Source organism: Strigops habroptila, chromosome Z (assembly GCF_004027225.2).
Source record: "Strigops habroptila isolate Jane chromosome Z, bStrHab1.2.pri, whole genome shotgun sequence".
NCBI lineage: Eukaryota > Metazoa > Chordata > Aves > Psittaciformes > Psittacidae > Strigops > Strigops habroptila.
Window position 1 is genome coordinate 72429432 of NC_044302.2, and position 21663 is coordinate 72451094.

General features: G+C 37.6%; 1 protein-coding gene across 7 annotated transcripts in view; it reads right to left on the minus strand.

Annotated features, from left to right (window-relative positions):
* Positions 1 to 3148: 3148 nt before the first annotated feature.
* Positions 3149 to 21663, minus strand: part of RIC1 (RIC1 homolog, RAB6A GEF complex partner 1) — a 45611-nt gene continuing 27096 nt past the window's right edge. For 3 of the 7 annotated variants that reach the window (XM_030512408.2, XM_030512409.2, XM_030512410.2), the window contains 19 exons: positions 21167 to 21255; positions 20011 to 20155; positions 19459 to 19507; positions 18188 to 18340; positions 17641 to 17841; positions 16510 to 16548; positions 16135 to 16245; positions 15453 to 15542; positions 14750 to 14910; positions 13470 to 13608; positions 11515 to 11631; positions 9863 to 10591; positions 9384 to 9542; positions 9141 to 9274; positions 7824 to 8110; positions 6866 to 7060; positions 6082 to 6259; positions 5755 to 5943; positions 4003 to 5349 (listed from right to left, as the gene is read on the minus strand). In XM_030512408.2, coding sequence (XP_030368268.1) covers positions 5064 to 5349; positions 5755 to 5943; positions 6082 to 6259; positions 6866 to 7060; positions 7824 to 8110; positions 9141 to 9274; positions 9384 to 9542; positions 9863 to 10591; positions 11515 to 11631; positions 13470 to 13608; positions 14750 to 14910; positions 15453 to 15542; positions 16135 to 16245; positions 16510 to 16548; positions 17641 to 17841; positions 18188 to 18340; positions 19459 to 19507; positions 20011 to 20155; positions 21167 to 21255 — 3451 coding nt within the window. In that variant the 3' untranslated portion in view covers positions 4003 to 5063. Of the gene's footprint in view, positions 5350 to 5754; positions 5944 to 6081; positions 6297 to 6865; positions 7061 to 7823; positions 8111 to 9140; positions 9275 to 9383; positions 9543 to 9862; positions 10592 to 11514; positions 11632 to 13469; positions 13609 to 14749; positions 14911 to 15452; positions 15543 to 16134; positions 16246 to 16509; positions 16549 to 17640; positions 17842 to 18187; positions 18341 to 19458; positions 19508 to 20010; positions 20156 to 21166; positions 21256 to 21663 lie in introns of those variants that run through there. The other 4 variants (XM_030512407.2, XM_030512412.2, XM_030512413.2 and 1 more) reach the window with 4 other exon arrangements.

Here is a 21663-nt window from a genome sequence, read left to right on the forward strand (position 1 = left end):
GCAGCTGGTAGTTCTAATGATAGAAGATAGGAGGGTACAGGAGTAAAGAAAGTCTTTATTCTTAATGGGGGCAGTAAGCAGCTAGTTGATTGGAATTCCCCTCCATTTATCTAAACCTATCTACATGCACAGCCTTTTCTAAATTCCTCTACTCTTCCCTAATGCTAGAGTTCTTCCCTGACTTTTGATGGCTTTGAGAATCTATTATGTTCTGTAGTAACATACATAGTACTCTTATTACATATCTGTAGGAAAAGGACTTCGGAAATAAGCATTTTATCAATTTAAGCATGTGGTTGCAAAGGAGGCCTGAACATGTCGTGGTTATACAACCAAATGCAGCATTAGAGTGTCACCATACCTTCAGATTGCCTGTCAAGTAGATGTATGCATTTGAAGAAAGTGTTGGGAGAATTTCAGCTATTACAGGCAAGGTGACATACATACTGTTGAGCTGAGTGGAGCTGTTCTGTGTTAGCAAGGCCTGTCTTTTAACTGTCTGTTCAATCTAGGTTGGGTTGCAAGCCTGTTGGAAAAACATTAATCAAATAGACAAGATCTAACAAGTCCATACAGAGCCAACTGTAGCATTGGACAGAGCTGCTGAAGGGTTTGCCCGCATGGTAATGCTGTTCAATATATTGTTGGGTTTTGTTGGGTTTTCTTTTCTTCCCTTGAGAGCTAAACTTAATCTAATTCTTGATGATAATCCGGAAGGAGGCTGCAGGATGACCCATTTTAGAACTTGATATGCAGTCTTAGTGAAGAATGGTTAAAAAGCCATGCAAGGTCAGTAACCCTGTCACAAAACTGGGTGATTAGTGTGAAGTTGCCTAAGTGTGACTTCTGTTTTGAAGACAGAACATGGATAGAACATGGATTCTCAGTCTTCACGGAAGTCTTTCAGTCTCGAAGGATAAATTAGTCCTAGAAATTAGTTAGGCTTCCCTTTTCACTGCAGAAGAGGATCTGTTGGGCTACAACACTCCGTGGTTCTGTCAAACCTTGAGGACATGCCAAGGATAAAGCTCGAGCAGGAAGTATAATCCAATTTAGGGAGATTTAGTTACTGCTACCTGTATTTCAAGCAGGGTGTCAATCACTGGCCATTAACAAGACAGTTTAAAAAAGGCAGTTTCAGAAAGCTCTTAATCAATCTAGAAAGCTAGCACTAGTTTGTCAAGAAGGGAATAGCTCCGTCAAGCCTGATCCGAGACCTGGAAACATACAAGCCTGAAGCCCAATAGGTACATCTGGGTTTAACTAACTGTCCTAGGAAGCTGCCTATGCAAAGTTTATTCAGGAAGGTTGGTTTTTTCTGTGTAGGGTGTTTCCATTTTTGATAGAAACAATTTGAAAACAGTTATGAAAGTGGGGTTAGGTGCCTGATGTCTGAACTGTTCAACTAGCTTCAGCCTCCGGTTGGGGGATTTTGTAAGGTCTCTCCTAAGAGCTCTCTGGTAGGAAACTCCTTTGAGTTTACTTGCTTCAGGTGGTACAGGATGAATAGAAAACTCAGCAAGAGCAAGTTGTATCTTTCAGAGTGTTGTGAGAAAGTTCCTCCCTTTTCTGTGTTTAAGCACTGGGACTATTTTTGCCACTCACCCTAAGCTGGCATTCATCTGGCTGCACACTAGGTCATTTTAACAGTCTTCAGCTCAATGAGACAGTAACTGGGGTCTGTGGCCTCTTTTTTTCTCTCTCTTGGGGACTCTCCTTCCTTCAGTTGAAGCCATCTTACCACCCTCAATAAGTTACCCATAACAAAAGTTAACAAACATAAGCAAAGTGAGAGGAGAGATAGGGATTTGGAATTCCATAGAAAACGTTGACTCTCAACTCGTTAAATGGACAATTAGGTTGTGGTAATAGTGCACAGTTGTAGATGAATAAACCTATTGTCATAGGTTAACCTTCACTGGCTACCAGGTGCCACCAAACTGCACTCTCAAGCCCTCTCCTCAGCAGGCCAGGAGGAGAAGATAAGATAAAAAAGCTCATGGATTCAGTCAGGGAGATTAGTCACCAGTTACCCTTAAAGGCAAACTAAACTGGCCTTGGGGAAAATTAATTTAATTTATTGCCAATTAAAAATAGAGGAGGATAGCGACAAAGGAAGAAAAAAACCCCAACCTCCCCTATCTTCTCAGACTCAACTTCACTCTTCTGCCTCCTCTTCCACCATGGTGCAGAGAGATTAGGGATGGTCAGTTAGGATGGTCAGTCCATACCAGTTTCTCTCTGTTGCTCCTTCGTCCTCACACTGTTTTGCTGCTCCAGCATGGGGCCCCTCCCATGGGACATAGTCTCTTGTGAACTGCTCCAGCGTGGATCCTCCTTTGGATGGGGTAGCTCTTCAGAAACAGACTTCTCCACCATTGGTCTGCCATAGGCTGCAGTTCCTGCCAGACTGCTCCTGCATGGACTCTCCCTGGGCTGCACCTTCCTTCAGCTGCCCTGTTGTGGTGCCTGCCACAGGCTGTAGCATGGCTATCTGCTCCAAGGTGCTTCACAGTGGGATGCAGGGGGACAGCCTGCTCACCATGGTCTAAAAAGATTTAACTGCTAAACAACAGAAGCAAGACATCAATACTCAGAATGTTAGTCTGTCAGTTACTGCATGTGTTTACTTGTACAGGTCCACAGGCACCAGAGGATCTCCGCTCCAGTGCCTGGAGCTCCTCCTGTTCCTCACTGATCTCTCACAGCTGCTGCACAGCATTTTTTTTATACCCCTTGGTAAGTGTATTGCAGAGCAATACCAGGTTGGCTGACGGGCTCAGCTGTGGCCCATGGTGGCTCTGTTGGAACTGGCCATGTCTGACACGTGCTCTATGCACTGAGGCTACCCCTGCAGCCCCCAGCTTGCTACTACACCCCTGCCATCTAAACCAGACACACCTCTTTAAAAACAATACGTGGATGTAACTTCAAAGATGCACTAATAAGGAAATTTTTAACTTAGAAGCTTGTTACCTTGATCCTGTTAAACAGGCCATAGGGGTACAGTGTGGCAAACTAAAACAAGATTCATCAGGTAGTTTCTTTCAGAGCTTTGTTTCTCTGAGACAACATACTTGAATTCTGGTAACTTATTATCAATGGCTTGAAGTTAGAAATAGTTATTTGCCACAGGAGTAACTTCAAGTAAAGTTGAATACATTTGTCCTTTAATTACAGGTATAACAGCAGTGAAATTGAAATACAAAATTAGCACATCAGATAGATTGCATAGAGAATTACTACTAAAGAAGTACAAACTTCCAAAATTTTGCAACTAAAAAGATTTAACTGCTAAACAACTAGCACAGTAGTAAGATACTAATATTAATGTTGGTATATCAGTTAATGTATGGTTTTACTTGTACAGATCCAAAACCTGAACAGCAGAAGGCTGATCAGGATGGGCTTCGCTTACATCATTACCACAGAACCACAGAAAAATATTAACTTGAAGCACAGTTTTTATTTCTTTTAACATAGTTTAAGCAGGTTTTTTTTATCATAAAAAAGCATTAAGTATCCCCTTAAAACAATAATGGATTTTTGATGATGGTTCACAACAGGCATGTAAGTATGATAGTCATTATCTGTAACCAGTAGCTACAATGCAGACTAAGCTTAATGCTGGGACTCCTGAACCAGATCTCTTCCCTATAGCTTCAATGTTAGTTCAACTCTTAAACGGAAGTTCAAGCTGTGCTCACTAAAATCTCCAGCTTTCCAAGTAATACTTGTAGTTATTGCACTTGTACTGGTTGTATCGGCTTAGTTAAGCCATTCTAAAGCAACATTTTAATATTTGTACATTTTAAAGCACTTGATCTTATCTACAAAGGAAATAAAGATAAAACCACAATTTATTTTAAACTTAATTGTGAATATTCTTGATTTTCAAAGTTTAAATGGATGTGCATTTAGTAACTACACTAGAAAAGCAATAGATGCTGTAACTATTCTATGATGACTAGTTTGGTCCATGTTGGTAATCAAGTGATGTTATAAAAAATAAACTAGTTTATTTTGTATAAAATGAGTAATGTTGCATTTTTGTTCAGATTGCACAGTACAAACAAGCTAATATCTAAATTAATACTGTTACAGGTAGTTATTACATAGGGACAGCAGCTAGAAAAAATAAGTACCTCAAAGCAACAGACTTCTGCAGCCAGCTTTCCATAGCACTGTATGAAAGTTAAATATGTCTTAGTTACAAGTATGCATACTATAAAATGTTTGAAAAATGTTTAAGTATGAGCTGTTAAACTTAATTTCCATAGCAAGAGTATATGATGATTATTTACATTAAAAAACTTTTTCAGAAAAGAATTTACAATTAAATAAATAACCTTCACCAATCCCTTAAATCCAACCACAAGATCTGTAAGTGGGACTAAAAACAGGAGAGCCACCTTGTGTCAATGTTAGGTCAGTAAAGTATGCCTCACCCAGAAAGAAGTGCAACTCTGCTTTAACTTTACTAGTCATCTAGAAACATGCACAGTACATATAGGTACCTTCAAATATGGTACAACCTTGAGTATTTGTACAAGAGTATTCACAAAAACATACAATATATTTTACAGTCCTTTAATACAAAATATCAATATCAAACCAATATGAACTGCAATGATCAGACATTTCTTAGGCAGGCAAGTTGCAAAGGGTAAGAGTTTTTAAATTTAATCCCCTTTACCTTTTAAACTCAAGCAAGAGATAAGTAGTTTCTCCAGAACATGTGTTGGTGATGTAAAGGTACTGATGAATATTAGCTGAACCTGTCTCCATATGTATTCGCTGTCTCTCAGCACTATTAAGTATCAAAACTTAAAGTTGCAGTCTGAAGATTGCATTAAGAAAAAAAAAAATCTTGACTCCTTTTGAAATTATCAGATGAAACTGCTGCCGAGTTATCCCCACTGAAGATTTCAAAGATTTGAAATATAGAAAAAAAAAGAAAGAAAGAAAAAAGAAGAAAGTTCAAATCTAAAACATGGAAGCATGTCTAAGAGCTGGTTTGCTTCCTTTCAGCCCTGATGCTTGGGAAGTTGTTCATCTTCCATTTAAGACACAATACAGTCATAACTGCCTTCTTGGAATGAATCCTCAGCCTCTGTCTTAGACTTGTCCTCTTCATGCCTGCTTGCACTGATGTTGCCAGCATCACTCTGAGGATTAGTGCCGTGGCTAGATGAAGTCCTGCTTTCCTCAGCTCTGGGGTTCACTTGTTCAGTAACCTTAGAAGCATTCACTGGCTGAAAAGCTTCAGGCTGTACTTGCTCTTCTACTATTTCACTTAGTTTCTGGATCTGTGGTTTGATGATATTTAGAAATGGCTTGTACCCAGGGCTAGGAAAATAATGGTACAGAATACCATGAGTGATTTAAAAAATAGTACTTCAGTCATATGCCTGAAAAGCAGCTTTTCTTGGGAGACGTTAATATAAATTGGTCCTTCCTGTACAGAAACTTTCATTTTTTTAATATAGTAAGAGTAGCAAAAAGGCAACCGTAACCAAGTAACAGAAGTTGAGGCGGTTGGTTGGTCTGGATTTGGTTGATTTTTTTTTTTTTTTTCCCTTTTTTTTCATTCCAGTTTGATCACAACCGTAATAAGTGACTACTCTGAAATTTTTTGCAAAAGTGCTTTTAAATAATTGTTTCAGCTAGGGCTGAGATCATTACTTTCCTAAAAAACCCAATTCTGAGTTATCTGCAAGTGGAATGAAAATGAAGGTGGAAAGTAACACTTACCAATCTGTAGAAGCCCATTTGTCAACAGCATATAGGCCAGTCTTGATATTCTGACAGATTTCTCCATCAATATCAGAGGATTGCATTACACTGAAAACCTGGTTGATCACTGATGATTCTCTGAGGATAAGGCCTATGATAACACACCAATCCAGACATCCTGCTTCCATGAAGATATGTAGCAAGTACCTACATGGGAAAACAATCTACTTACTACTTTTTCCAACCTGAATACAAAAATCCCAGTATGATTCTGTAGACAGTGCTTTCTCCTAATGCTGCATACTAGTAGTTTTAAGTTTCAAAGGCAAAAATTACGTTACTTACCTCAGCTGGACCTGTGACTTGTGTGGCCCTTTACTAGCCAGTTCTAGAGAGAGATGTTCAAGCTCTGACTGAGTTAAACTTAGACCAGAGAAGTTTTCATCCACCATGGTCCAGTCACCATCTACCATAGAACTTGTTTCAGTCAGGTCCGTTGCTGAACCAATGCTGCATTCATCACCTATGAAAGACACTCAGAAATGTAAGGGAAAAAGAAACTACTTCCTTTAATAAGACTCAAAATTTCTAACTACTTCCTACAGAAACTGACTATTTAAACAAAAATGTAGGAAAGAAGAAAACTATATGGGACTATAATTTCCTCAGCTTCCTCAATAAAGAATGTATCTAGTATCTTTCTAAAGAAATCCAGAAGCACAGAGTTCATGCTTTAGAACAGTGTCAACTTTGCAAGAGACAAAGCTAAAAAACTTACAAACACTCTTCCCAGACTGTAAAATTACTAAATTTCAAGTTACCACCACAGACATGAACTTAAGCAAGTACCAATTTTATATTCTAGTTCAAGTGCTTAAAGATGTATAACATGGGCATTATCTTTCTGTTGTTAAAAAAAAAAAATAAAAAAAATAAAAATCAATTCACTTTTTAACAAGTCCTCTTTCCCCTCTCTTTTCCTCCCTCTCTCTCCTCCCCTCCCTCCCCAAATTATGGTTATCAGCAGTTAAGAAGCAACAATACAGCGGTTGGGTGCAAATAGCAAAATAAAAGTGTGTACTTCCAGGTGCATTTCTGCAATAAGCAGACAGAAGAACGAGTGACTAACCTTTACTTAGCAAAGGAGAAAGGAATGCATCTTGCATGTGTGGTCCATGGGATGAAACAGTGTCAATGTCTCTCTGAGAGGAGCCGATAGCGCCAAGCCAGCTGCGACTCCGAGGTGTGTTTGAAACCCCTGTGTCCGTTTCCATGTTTACAAAGGTGTCCACAGACTGAGATTTTAGCAGCTGCTCCCCTACACCTAAAAAAAGAATCCACCAAAGAAAAGTCATGTAATCAAAAAGGAAATTTGGAAAGTTCTCTCCAGGTATTTCAGGAAGCTAAAACTTGTATCTAAGTCAATATTCAATTAGTTTGCTGGGGGGTGACCAAAAGTAAAAGAATGCAACAAGCAGGTATTTTAAGAATTTCTGATGAGCTTTTCTATTCAGCAGTGGCATAAAAGAAATACCAGTTGATAAAGCATTAGCATTAATAGAACTAAATAATGGAGCTGTTACTATCCTTGGAAGGATAGTAACAAAAAGGAAGACTTGGCAGCCAGTATCAAGCCCTAGAAGATAAACTAGTGAACTGAGATATTAGTAATACAAAGAAGGTTTACAGAAGTCCTCAAAATTCTCACCTTTAACATAAAGAATTTCAAATGTGAGAAACACTACTTTTTTTAAAGAAGTTAATCAAAACCTCATCTAGAGACTACATAAGAATGTTGGTATAAAAAGAGCAATATCCATGTTCAACTCAACATCTGCACAAGTGATACCCAATTCAGTGCACCTGAGAAAGCAAGAAACCAAAATAGTAATCAGACTACACAAGAGATACTGCCTGTGCTAAACAGAATCCCTTCAAAAAACACACCCTGTGTGAGAAAACTGTGCAGGTGGCAAGCCTCAGCCTGTTCTTTGCTTGGCTTAGGAAATGAGGAAGGACAGATTCGGACTGATGGGTGTAGGACTGCAAGAGGGAAACCTAGTCCAAATCAACTCAGATTACAGCACCTGTCTTGTACTTTCCGTTCTTGAAAGGTGAATTAATGGATGAAGCTGGTATGACTGGCAAAGGCCAGAGGAAATCCTTGTGGAGCTTTTTCAAAGCAAACACAAAATCCTCCACACGGGCAGCTCTGGCTCGCTCCTTGCACAGCCAGCCAATCAGCTCAAAGCCTAACTGTGCAGCAAAGCAACCGAGGTCTTTCAGCTTGATTTCTTCTAGCAGACGCCGAGCATGCCGCCAGAGCATCATGTCAATATACATGTTCTCAGCACAGTCACTGTCTTTACTCCACCTGTAGACAGATCAGACAGCAGTGACATTAAGACTGATTAAACAGAGTTGTGGCCGTTGGCCACAACCACAGTACATCAAGCGACCAGAGTAACAGTGGGAGCTTTCTATATACCAACAAACGCAGTTTCCACCATTCCTTGCTATGTATGTTCTTTGAATGATCCCACTGCTTCAACAGGTAAATGAAATAAGGGAAGGAAGTTACAACAGCAGCAGTGTCCTTAGAGTATTAAACTACTAGCAGCGCAGAAAAAGAGTAAAAAAGGAGTGAAAGAATGTAGATGTCATCACAAAGTAACTTCTGAGAAACAAGTTTAGAGAGCAAGTCAAGTACTAGTCTAGAACCCTTCCTAGCAACACTTTTAAGACAGTATTCTCTAGGGAAAATTACTAAATAAAAGCATTTGAATTTGTACTAAGATCATTTTGAAGGTCTTACATGAGGGAAAAAAGCCAAACCCAAGATAATAATGAATCCCAGCTAAGAGCTGCTTCTGAAAATTAATACCAATCAATATGAATTCTGTATACAGCAGTTTAAAAGGGATTCACTCCAAAGTGTAAAAGACTCTATTTATGGCTCAGCAACACACTGCTAGATCAAGATATGCATGCTATGACACTGCAGTGTATACTATAATGGTGCAGCACTGTGAGCTCTTCAAGATGTATCTTTCAGCAAAACAGACTCTTCAAATATAAAGCATGCAGTCTTACTAACTACTTAAATTACTACATGTTCATCCAGGGGATTCCGAGGCTTTTAGTCGGCAATATCTATGTAAGTGTGCACGTGTATATATACAGACAAACACACACACACACATAATGACATATGTGAGAATATATTCTCCCAAGAACTCACGAGAGAGACACAGACATTACGAAAGTTGGGAAAAGACAAACGCAGAAGGATGTGGAGGGAGCCTATGACAAGTCTATTATATAAAGTACTTCTGTAACTCAAATTAGTAAGAGAATACAGTAACTAACAAAGCGGGGAAGAAGAGGACATTACCACCAATTACCTTTTTCCAGATGGGCCAGAGGGCATACTCAGTGTTTTTGTCAAATTAAATTTGCTATGGAGATTCTCTGCAGACTGGGACAAACTAATGCTGCGATGTCTGAAGAACTCGAAGCCACTACTTGAACTAGGTTCCTAAAACCAAGAAAAACCAAATATGGAGTCAAATGAGCAAGCATGCTATATGACACAAGATGAATCAAACAAGGCTTGATACCCAGTATTTACTATTCTCATCACAAACCTGAGTAGTTGGTGTTGCTGGAGGTGTCTCTGTTTCCCCAGAGCCAATGGCTTTAAGAAATCTGATCATATGACGACAAAGATCCCACTTTCCCTGCTCTAAGGCAGTGTTAAATAGGAGAGTAGCATGTTGTCGGCTAACTGCTGGAACTTCCATATTCTGCAAGTAACAAAGCATAATTCAGTCATTTGCTTTTTGCCATCATGCAACAGAAGTCCTATTAAGTCAAGCCACACCATATCACTTTTGAGTATACCAGAGATTAGAAGCGGCAAATTTCATGCTATTATTTTCCTTTTTATGATAGTAAACTAACTACTTACTTTGCATGATACCCTCCCCCCCTTTCATAACTGGACAATCTTAACAAAAAATTGTTAAATTAAAAATCTAACACGCACAACTTTGTTATGACAAGTTTTTAAACATTATAACATTGGTAAATATCACCTCTTTTGCAATGTATGAGGTATCATTACCTGTAGAATAATAAGATAAGAGGCAGCTGTGTCCAAGTCCTGGGCCATTAAGCACTCTTCAAATAAGTCCTTCGGGTTCCCAACAGCAGCAAAAAGGTAATTCCACAGGGCATATTCCGTCTTCCTAGCACAATGAACAACTGTCTGCAGGAATAGGGGGAACTCTGTAATGAACTTCGCCACAGTGGGAAGCAGAGGGTCGGGAATGGGTTCCCGCGAGGTAGCTTCTTCTTCCAGCACTTCATGAAGCATCAGTTCTAGTACGTGAGGAAAGTATGGTAATGTGGCACAGGAGTGGGCCAAAAGCAAGGCTTGTTCACCAAGGTTCCTAACCAAGAGCTGGCGTAAAATGTGATGGAGGTAGATCTGAGAGGTCCTCTCAACAACAGAGAAAGGAAAGAGAACCTCTAAGTGTTCTCTAGCACTGGTTTGAGTGTATAAACAGTCATAGAGCACAGTGTCATTAACAGCACCAAGAACCAAGGCATCTTCAAACAAAACAGCCAGTGGGTATATATTGATGTGGAAAGGCAGCATGATCCGTCTTGACAGGAAGGAATGCGGCTTTCGATGATCTCTGGGAAATAGGGGAAGCCAGACTTTCATACCTGCCCCACCACAGCTGAGCCACAGAGCCTCCAGTAAGTGGCGTTTCTGCTTGTTGATCCTGGAAGTAGTCCACACATTTTCAACAGACTGGGCTAGGACAACTGGAGCACAAAAAGGCAGCTATTTGGGGGGGGAAAAAAAAAAACCAAACAAAAAACCTCAGAATTCATTATTCCTCCTTTTTTTTTTTTTTAAACCATCTTCCTAAGAACTCTTTATTTTTCCAGGTAAGAACTGCTCTCTTTCAACATGTTATTCTTTGTTATTCTTCATACAAAGAAGAAACAAATGGGCTTATCCCTAACTGCACCCTAGCACCTGGGAAAACACCACTTACACTTGCATTAACTCAAAAGACAATTCTTTCATTTTTTTAAGCTCCTTATACTTGGCCAGGAAGCTAGAGGAGTAAGAATAAGGGAAGAAAATAAAAACCTACTCTCTGCTTCTTCAGTTCACTCAAGAGTCCAATCTAGAACTGACGAAAGTCCTACAAACATCAAATTTGCTAGTGTTTGAGCTGCAAACAACTCTTCATATACACTTTTCAGATTTCACTCTCACGAAGTACTTATTTAATGTAAAACTGTTGTTCTTCAGCACAGAAAATTTGAAAAATTTAGTCACTGATTTCTATTATTGTTGGGTTTAGGAACTTTGTAAACACACTCTGCAAAAAAATTTTAACGTTCCATAAACATACAGAACAACTTTAGACAGATTGGAGATTTTATGTCATTACTGCATACCAAATTTTGCACGGGACCTTTGTGCTTAGAACTCCTATCTTTCACTGCAATACAAATAGTATATACTTCAGTTCAACACGCACACAGTTAAGTACTCACACTTCAGATTCTTAGAGAAAAAAACAAATCGCAGGAGTAGTGATTTACTCCCAGCTAATAATTCAGCCTGTAAAGGTAAACTCTGCCTTGCATTATAGACCTCTCTTCTTCATGTCTGGACCACTCTCTCCCACAACTTCTCTACTGACTGACATCTTTGAAGCCATATGCAGTATTCCACAAATATTTACTCACATGCTTCCTTTGATTAGGATTATTATCCTTATCTCGTATCTGGGGTCCAGATCGATCCCTTTGCAACATGATGAGTTGTCCTGCTAAGTTCAGCATAATGCTTTCAGCCTCACAAGCCTAAAAATGAAAAAGTATTATGCAACTTAAGCTTTTTGAATGCATTATTTCACACATAACCACGACAAAACCCCAGAATAAACAGAGTAAATTAACTGTACTGCCATACAGACATGATTACACCAAATTCAGTGCGGAAGGACTCAGAAAAATCAAGTAGAACTAATTACCTACAGATTAATTTATATAGCTCTTGTGCAATAGAGTAAATAATGGAAGGTTTATTGTTCACTAGACTTACTGAATGTGTTTATTAGATATGGACTTTTTCTAACTATGTATCTTGGCATGGGCAAGCCATCAGTATTTTAAGAAAAATAAAGCTCTGTATTCTTATCAGTATCACCACTATGATTGCCAGTATCTGACTCCGAAGACTAACACTGGTACAAAAGCCACAGAGTTGAGCCAAAAAGAGCGTAGCCACACTTGCACAGCACCTAGAACTTTCAAGAAAGAAAAGTATTCTTTTTAAAGATTTATCTGACAGTTGTTTCATGTTAATTTTAAACCAAGTCACGGAAGCTAATACCATACTGTATTATGAAGTTTAATTTTAAAACACCTGGGTAGAGGGCCTGTGCAGCACCAGCGGTTAAGATCACTAACAGGAAACAACACTGCAGACTGACACACTTTGCTAAGTCAGACACATTGCTTTGTCTACAGTGCAGTGTCATATTCATTGTTAAAATTAATACTTCTCTTTGATCAAGAGCATTGACAAAGTCTGAGGATCTAGGCTCTTAGAAATAAAAGGGGTAATATTTTTTTCAGTCTGAAGCTAAGTTTAAAATGCTACTAGTTCAGCCGCTTTTTCTCAAAATTAGGAAACACTATAGGCCAGGTAGTTCAGGAATAAGGACACTGTCTCACTGCAAGATGGACCAGAAAACCACAAGCATGTCGCCTTTTATGCACTTGTCTAAGATCCTATATAAGTTTCAGAAAACATATTCAGCATTGTGGGACACTAAATGAGACTGAACTCAAGGAAGGAAGCACAAAACTTCAAATTCTACATCTTGCCATTGCTTTCCTATCTGCCAGTGTCTTTGGTATATGGAGAAAAATATGCACCTTCAAAATGTCTACAGGTCTGCCTCACAGACAATGCAACTTCCTAACTATCTTAAGGCAGCTGCTCTGATTAAAAATACACTTCATACTGCAGCTACTTAAATAGTTTGGCTTAATTTGCTTACATTATAGAGAGAAAAAAAATGCAAGTTGTCTTTGCACTGTGATTTCAGTGGCCTGAATAATTTTTGGAGTTTGGACAGGGCTTCACCTTCACGCCTTAGTCATTGTTCAGCTGTTGGCCTATCTCCTGAGATAACTAGTGGGAGAGATTTTCTTACTTAATTTTAGTGCAGCAAGAAATTGACTAGAAGTAACCTTATAGAGTTGTTCGGGTTTTTTTTGTTTGGTTTTTTTTCTCCTTTCCTCTGCTTCTCCTTGAGTAATGGACCCTCTGCTGCAAGCAAGTCACATCCTAATGCCATGGATTATTCTGGTGTTCAACTTTTGATACACAATAGAGATACATAGCCTTGACACAGTTAAATTTAGTTTGTCTTACAAGATTCGGACCCAAACTTTACAAGATGATAAAATAAGATATGACTAAGTAAGAGTTTGGGGTTTATTTCTACACACCCCCACCCTCAATTCACACATAAAATGTCTGTACAACAAGCATCAGAAAAAACATGTTCTGCATTTTACCACATAGAAGAACCACTGATCTATGTATGATTCGTTTATCAGCTAGGTAACCTTTGAGGATTAAGGTAAAAATTCCAGGCACCAATTCTTTTAATTTTGAGCACTGTTACCTGCTGAGGCATCTTCAAGGTGATGCCAGTCTCTGTCCTCACTGACGTCAATGTAACAGACACTACAAGAAAAGGATGAGGAATATACCGAGACATAGACACTTCTTGAAGAACTTGGATACTGGCAGTAGGGTTAAGACTGAAAAGAAAGATTACTACGCTTAGCAATTTTAACATAAAATTAATATCTTGAAGTAAATCTAATGAAAATAAGCAACTTAACCTCAGCAAACAGTTTACTCTGCAGACCAAAATCACAGAATCATAGAATGGTTTGGGTTGGAAAGGACTTTAAGATCATATAGTTCTAACCCCCCTGCCATGAGCAGGGAAGCCTCACACTAGATCATGCCACCCAAGGCTCTGTGCAACCTGGCCTTGAACATTGCCAGGGATGGAGCAATGACCTTCCTTTAACCAGGAATCCCACAGGCTCACATATCTACTATACATAAAGTTACCAAATAAACCTAAACTGGGCTACTTTATCTTGATAGTTCTGGGGAATACAGCTATGAGCGTACAGAAGACACCTTCAGATACTTCAGAGTGAGACTCTATTCACCCTTCAAAAAGACAATTTCAGGAGGAGAATTTTCTAGGAGTTTTCTTCGAAAAGCATTGAAAATATTTTACTCTGAAGTGGATCAACAGTTTGCTTTCTGTTAAAAGAAAAGGTCCCTTCTTGCTGAAATGAAGATCCCATAACTGTAAGAAAAATAACCTGCTTTGGCACTTCAAACAACTACCTGGGAATCTCCTCCTTTAGATCTCTAATCTTAACTGTCTGAAAGTATCTGGCTCTTACATTGCTGCTACTTTTGCCCCAAAATAGCTCCCCACAACCACATCACAGACTGAACTTTTTCTCTCTTTATCTTTGCTACTCCACCACCACCCTCACCCGTTCCCACTTCTAATGTTGTAAACATTTCTAATTACAAATATTCAAATATGTCGGTGCCTTTTAGGACCTTTTTTCTTCTATTTACATTCAGCTTTCAAGTTCCTATCAGCTAGGACATATTTGTACAGACAGCTGGAAACATGCGTATCTCAGTCACTATCTCCAAAGCTAACGTGCGTATCTGTAGGCATGCAAGTGACAACACTCATGAACTATCACTTGTGCACATGGGTAACACTTACCCCTCTGTATTTTAAAAATCTGACTCCACAAGCCATCAAACAACTTTATATTATAAGACTTTAGTCACAACAGATTTACCAGTATATCACTTGTATCAGTGACTTTAAAGCATTTTAATACTCACACTCACCCTTCAGGCCTTCTCTCAATACTGTAAAGGCAAATGGAACAATCTGCTCTGAACAATATTACCATGTCCCGGAAGACACTCAGTAGTAAGGTGTCTGCGTGCACTTTGGTGATGTGCGCAAATGCATTGTCAAGATTGGATGTTCGCAGGTAGATTCTCAGCTATAAGAAAAAGGAGTAGTTTGAATACAGGTTCTGTTTACCCACAGACTAATAAATAATTCCATGTTCAATTACTTTCATTTTGCAGAATGAGTGTCAGGATTTCTAGCAAGACACATTATAAGGTTTTTATCAAATGTTTTGTCCATTGCATTATATTATTGCATCCAAGGTGGTTAAAGAACAGTAGAGCCAAAACTGAAGTAATGAATAACAATCATAAGGAAGGAGTTTTATTCATTAGTTTTAAAAAGCAAAGAGTAAGCACAGCTTTTCTGCCCATCTAATTTTAAATCTTACAAAAGTGTCGCAGAAAACTGTAACTAGATACCTTGAAACGGTAACATGCAAAAACATCACAAAGTTTTCAGAACAATGAGTAGATTCATGGTAGTCCGCAGAAAATTATTTACATATTAATGAATAACTTCTGAACGTGACCAAAAGCCACCTATGTATCTACATTTCACATTTATAATACTAGCACAGAACACCTCAGATATTCTAAACATGATTATTTTACTTTGAAGAAAAATACTTACCTCTTCCTGATGATCATTTAAATTGTAACATGCAAGAACAATGAAGTCATTCCACCATGCTAAGCCACCTGTTACCATCATATTTTGCTCCTGAAAAAAGCAAGCAAATTACATCTATACATATATTTATTTTTATATACTTACAGATACAGATGTACATTCTATGGGTTATTTCTGAAAGCCATACATGAGCTATAAGCTTTACAGATAATGGCAAGGCAATCTATGTATATGAAGTTCTGTTGTTTGAAAAAAAAAAAAAAAAACCAAAGTACTGAAGAATAATACATGAAGGACGAACATTATCTTACAAAACACAGCTCCACAGTTCCTTATGCTACTGGCATCCTTGAACTCTCTCAAATTAGCTTTCTGCTCCTGTCCAGAATTAAAAAGCTTGGCACGCAAAGCTATGTCTCACACAAACATTCAGGTAAGACACATGGGAGTGGCTGCCTATACACACTCAGATTCAGAAACTTTTTAATAATCAGACACATATTATTGTGCCAAAGCCACAACATAAGTGCTTCTGGCATTTTATGAAAGACACATGCAAAACCAGCATCCCTAATCCCAAGTGTGTCTACAGGTTGCTTATGTGAAAAAATATATTTTTGAATTTTCTCCAAGAGTCACTTTACAACAAAACCAACCTGAATAAAGTACCATAACCACTGACCTGTGTAATGTTTCCAAACAGCTTCCATTTTTTGGTGAGTAAAGAGTAATGTGCAAAACCAAACTTGCCAACAACAGCTACATTCTGTCCAAGCTTGTCAATCGCTGAAAACTGTAGAAGAGAAAAAAAGCCAGAACCTCATGATAGAACTTATTTAAATTATATATCCTATCCAAGTACATCACTACAAGGCAATATAATGTCAAAGTCAAAACCTGTAAAGTATGTGCCTGTTTTCTACTTTACTGCCCAACATATATTCTTATGTAATTTAAAATAATGATTTCATCTTTCAACACTCATCCAACCCTAAGTGACAGTTATAAAAACCCAATACTTTTAAAGAACCAAGAACATATTCTTAAAATAACTCACCCTTATAGGCCAGTTGCTCTCCAGATACGTACTATGAATCTAAGTAAATAAAAAAGAAAACAAAAGAGAAAATGAAAGCCACATAACTATACCATTAAAAGCATTAAGCATATCTATACCATAAGAACCATTAAAATAGTGATGAGTTATAATGTTCTAAAGGAATCTGCAATATGTGCATGTTTTGCCACAACACTGGCTTCAACATTTTTAATGTTGCGATTTCTTTTTTAAATACAATTACTTCCGTCTTGCCCTTGGTCTGACACAAGGCAGGCAGGTGTTCTCATTACCCAAACACTGGCTGTTCTCATGGGTATGTTGCTCCCCAAAGTAATTCCAATTGTGTCAGTTTTACTCCTACGCAGAATGAGGATTTCCCCCTCCTAAGCCAGCTTCAGCTACCTAGCCAGCTGAAGAGGAAATTCAACAACATCTAGAACCTGACATATATGCCTAGAATCAAATTCTATTTAATAATACTGATTCATTTACCATGTAAAACACAAAATCTTGGGACCTTTTAGAATCCTCTGTTTAGAAAAATACGTGCCAATTCAAGCATGGAGCACACACTAGAATTACAGATTAAAAGTTGTTTAATTCTTCCTCTGTATTACAGAGAAAACAAAATCTGTCCCATTACTGCCCTTAGAAATATCATCTTCTCTGCAAGCTTGATATTGTGAAGTTTTAACTACATGCTTAAACAGATGCCACCTAAGACTGCTTGAAAATACAGCCAAAGTCTGTATTCATCAGTTGAATATTCTTAAAGCAATCTGCAAAAACAGCAGAACAAATCCCTAAAGGATTTCTTGCATATTGCACTTATTCTCCCTTTCAAAGCATAGGAAAGTAATTTAACTACTTCCTGAAGTTAAAAAGACATTTAGAATTTTTTTTTTATTATTGGCTAGGATACAAACTCCATGCCACAAGGCTGAGATGGCTGACATTCCTTTACCATTTGCCAATAACAAAAAGCTGTACCAGGAGAAACCCAAGAGGAAACTCAATGACCTCATACTAAAGGAAACTAGTGCCAGAGAATGATGAGATCAGCTGCAAATTCCAGTCCTATAAACTCTCACACGCAGAGAGCACATATGGGCAACCAGCAACAATTACCTGTACAACGTGCCAATGCCTATGTCCTAGTAAAGTGCTTAAACCCTGAGAATCTAAACTGCCATCTGAATATGGGCCTCTTTCCCTGGTAGGCTTATGTTCAGAGTGTGAAGTGTTTCTGGGACTCTGAGCCTGTGTTGCATCTCCGCAGTTCAAATACAAGCGATCTTCTCCTTGAAGAAGGACTTGTTCCTGGTTACTCTACATTAAAACAAAACAACAAGAAAACAAAAGCAACCTTGAACTCCATGTACAGAAAACAAAGTAAAACACATGACTGATATAATAACAGGTTCTATATAAACAATATGAAAAATAAGCTTTAAGGCAGTTCTCAGTTTTTGTATCACAATGTACTAGTAGCTTTTATGTTACAGTATTGCATAGCAATATTTTCAAAGCATCATTTTAAAGGCTCTATGATAAAAAATGAAGACCAGTCTAATGGCTGCAAAATAGACTTAAAACCTGCTAAGAGAGTAACTCAGAGGTCACCTGAGAACTGGAAATATGCTCTAAAATAAAGATATATTTATCAAAAACTTACCATACAAGGATTAACAGTGAGAGCACTCTTGATGAAATGAAACTGCAGAATACCAAATTGGCGGGCTTCATTATATGTATCTCTTTCAAGCTTCATGTTCGAAGAAGAATTCCCGTCAATAACCCACAGATGATACCCTTCTGATCCCCAAGTCTGAATATAAAAGAGTAACAATAATAAAAACCCAAACCCAGCACTACATATTCTCAGAAAACAAGAATTACAGAAACTTACTGTAACTGATCTTATGATTGACACGACTGGTAAAAAACCACTTTTCAGTGTTCTCAAAGGTATCATAGGAATCACAAATAATCCATAGCAGTAAAATCCACTAAGAATCCATCTTAAATTATTTTCTTTTTTATATTAAAAATATTGATTAAATGAAAAGTAACTACGAGACATCCATACGAGTAATTAAGACTGCTTAGTTTGCAGCTTAAGGAACTAAAAGTCCATAATTCAGAATCAGGTATGAAAAGATCCTTATCCCCAAAGTCACATTGGTGGTTTTTCATTAAATTCAATAATACCAGAATTTAAATCTCTGGGGTTTTAAAAGGTACATTGTACTGTCCTTGCAAATATATATATCTCCACTTGGGATTCCAGTTTAAAACTGGCTATCTTCATAGCAACTAGGCTACACATAAAAAAAAAATCTAATGTTTTAAAATTATTGTACAAAATTAACCACAAGAGGCCTTGAAGATTGTGATTGATAGTTATCACATCTTCTGATTTGACAAACGAGCAGGATTTCTTATTAACTATTTTGTATTAAAACAGCAATTAAGTTTCTCTTGAATTCATATTCTGAGTTAAGCTACTTCAACGCCAAAGGCAAGCTCGTAATTTTAGGGAAGTAAGTAAGTTTACACTTAGTGTTGTTCTGTGTCTGGCTGTATTCTGAAATACAGCACCAAATTAAAAAAAAACAAAGAAAGAAAGAAAAAAAGAAAAGAGAGAGATAAAGGAAAACCAAAAGTGTTGATTGTTAGTATCAAAAGCAAAGCCAAGAAAAGGCATGTCATGCACACTTCATGATCAGGCATATACATGTGGGAAAGGGGGGACGTGGGGGAAAATCAACTGTCCCTTTTTTCCTCTTCCTTCAATACAACATTTTTGTGAAGTGTAGTAAAGGCATCTTACTCTTTAAAAGTAATAAAGCTAAAGAAAGCCAGTTTGATTTTCTGAAAATGTTTTACTAAAAATTTAAAAAATTAGTAGCCATCCTATTACAGTATTTTTACGTTCATATTTACCATAGAACTGATCTTTAGAGGGTCCTTTTTGGCACCATCAGACTGATACCTTAAAACCAGAACAGAACAAGTTTGAGTTTGGAAATAAATTAATCAAAATAAGAAATTATCTCGCTATCTTTGTACTGTCATATGGTTCTATACTGAATGTCACTTGAAACTATAAAGGCTATCTGATATATGACATTGCATAAAAGGCTATGCTAGACATCTGACAACTGCATTAACTGTTTGAATTGTGATCTCTGGATGTCAGCACATTTTCAGCAAATATATACTAGCACTGAAGGAATTTTAGTATTTGCCTGCTAAACCCTATCTTTAGGGTAATTTGCTTTTACAGCCAAAAAGGTGACTGCAAAAGAAAATACATTTTATTTATATTCAAATGACCCCCTCCTAAATATTATTCAACTATTCCAATAGCTAAGGAATTATAATGGAAAAGGATTTTTAAAAGCTAATTCAGTGAATTAGTTTCTCATTAGCAGCTACTGATTAGAAAAAAAGGTTTCTAATAAAACATGTTACAATTTCATTAAAGATACTCACGCAAAATCACCTCCTAAAGTACAGATAAGTTGAGCACCAAAAACACTCCATAACGACAAGCCTCCACATTCCCAGGTCACCATTACAACACAGCTATCGGGTGACCATCTGATTAGTTTAACAGGTCCTGTTTTATTCCAAATATCTGTTTAAAAACCAGACAATAAAATAACGTGAAAAAAAATTAAATGCCCTTGAACTGCTTTCACCATAAGAGTAGAAACGAAAATATATGGAAATAAGTATTTCATTTTTCTATTAACTTTTTTGCTGGATTCATCAAACTAACCATCTCAAAACGAATAGGCAGCAATGAAGAATTCTCATTTCCTTTCCATGCTTGGTTTCATAGGAAATTAAGAATACGTAAAAACAGGCCAGAAATAAACTGTGCTATGACACAATTCTAGAATTGTAATTCTAGTAAAATGGTTTTTAGGACAAGAGAAGATTTTCTATTCACCCTTGAAGCCTTTTCCTTTGGCACTTAGCACAACTGTAAAACTCCGTTATTTACAAATTTGAATTTTCTGTTGAAACCTAACAGGCACACATATTTTCAGTTGAGGATGCAATTTACCCACTTCATATGTTCCTGACTCGCAAGCCTGTAATACTCATCATTATTACATGAAAAAATTCCACTGAGGTTTTGTTCTGCAGTTTAGGCAGGGTGCTTGATTACTCAATTTTTTTCTGTACCCTATATGGCAACTGTTTCAAGTTAATTCCAACCTCTGTTATATTCATTATCAGTTTTGACAATAACCTCTCATTTTCTCAGGTGAGTAACAGAAACATAATGTTAAGACTACACGTGGGAACTACTAAGATGTGCACCGTTTAAAAATGAACAAGAAGCAGCACTGCTTGTAAACTGCTAACTCAAATTCAAATCTAGAAAAAATAACAATCCCAAACCAAAACAAAAACCCAACCCCAGACCCTCACATATGGAACGCATCCAAAAGTCAGTTAAATCCAGGCAGCTGAAAGAATAAATGCACAAGAATAAATTACTACAGACATGCAAGAGTAAATACTAACCCCATCAGTGATAATGCAAACAACAAATAGTTGTTATCTAGCCAAGGATAAAAATATTCTTTAATACCCTAAGACCAGCTGGAAAATTCTAGCAATGAAAGTAACTCACCAGGATATTGTTTTGGTGTCAGCTCCAATTTATGAGAAAACTGCATGGCGCCAGTGGTGGTATCTATCGTATAAACTTGCACAGAGCCGCTGGAAGAGATTACACATGCTTTAGACTACAGCCCATTTGGATTTCTCATCATTTTCAAGAGATTAATAAAAGCTGCTTTTTTTCTCACCAATACCAAATTTATCTAGAACAGAAACATTGTGTCAAGTAACACTCAAAGAACGTTATGAAGCAACTTTTTAAGATACTTTCCAGGAGGCAGTGGAGGACCCAAAACACCAGCCCTGAAATAACCAATGCACTAAGACTATTTCATTCTCTGAAAATACAGATGCACACACAATCCACATATATTTATGGCTTCCAGCTGCAAGACAGTCAATGAGAAAGGTCAGTATTCACTCAGTGCTAAAGTTTCATCAGGAGAATACAAATGCATACTAAGATCAATGAATTACAGTAACTATTTTGTTTCAAACACCAACACA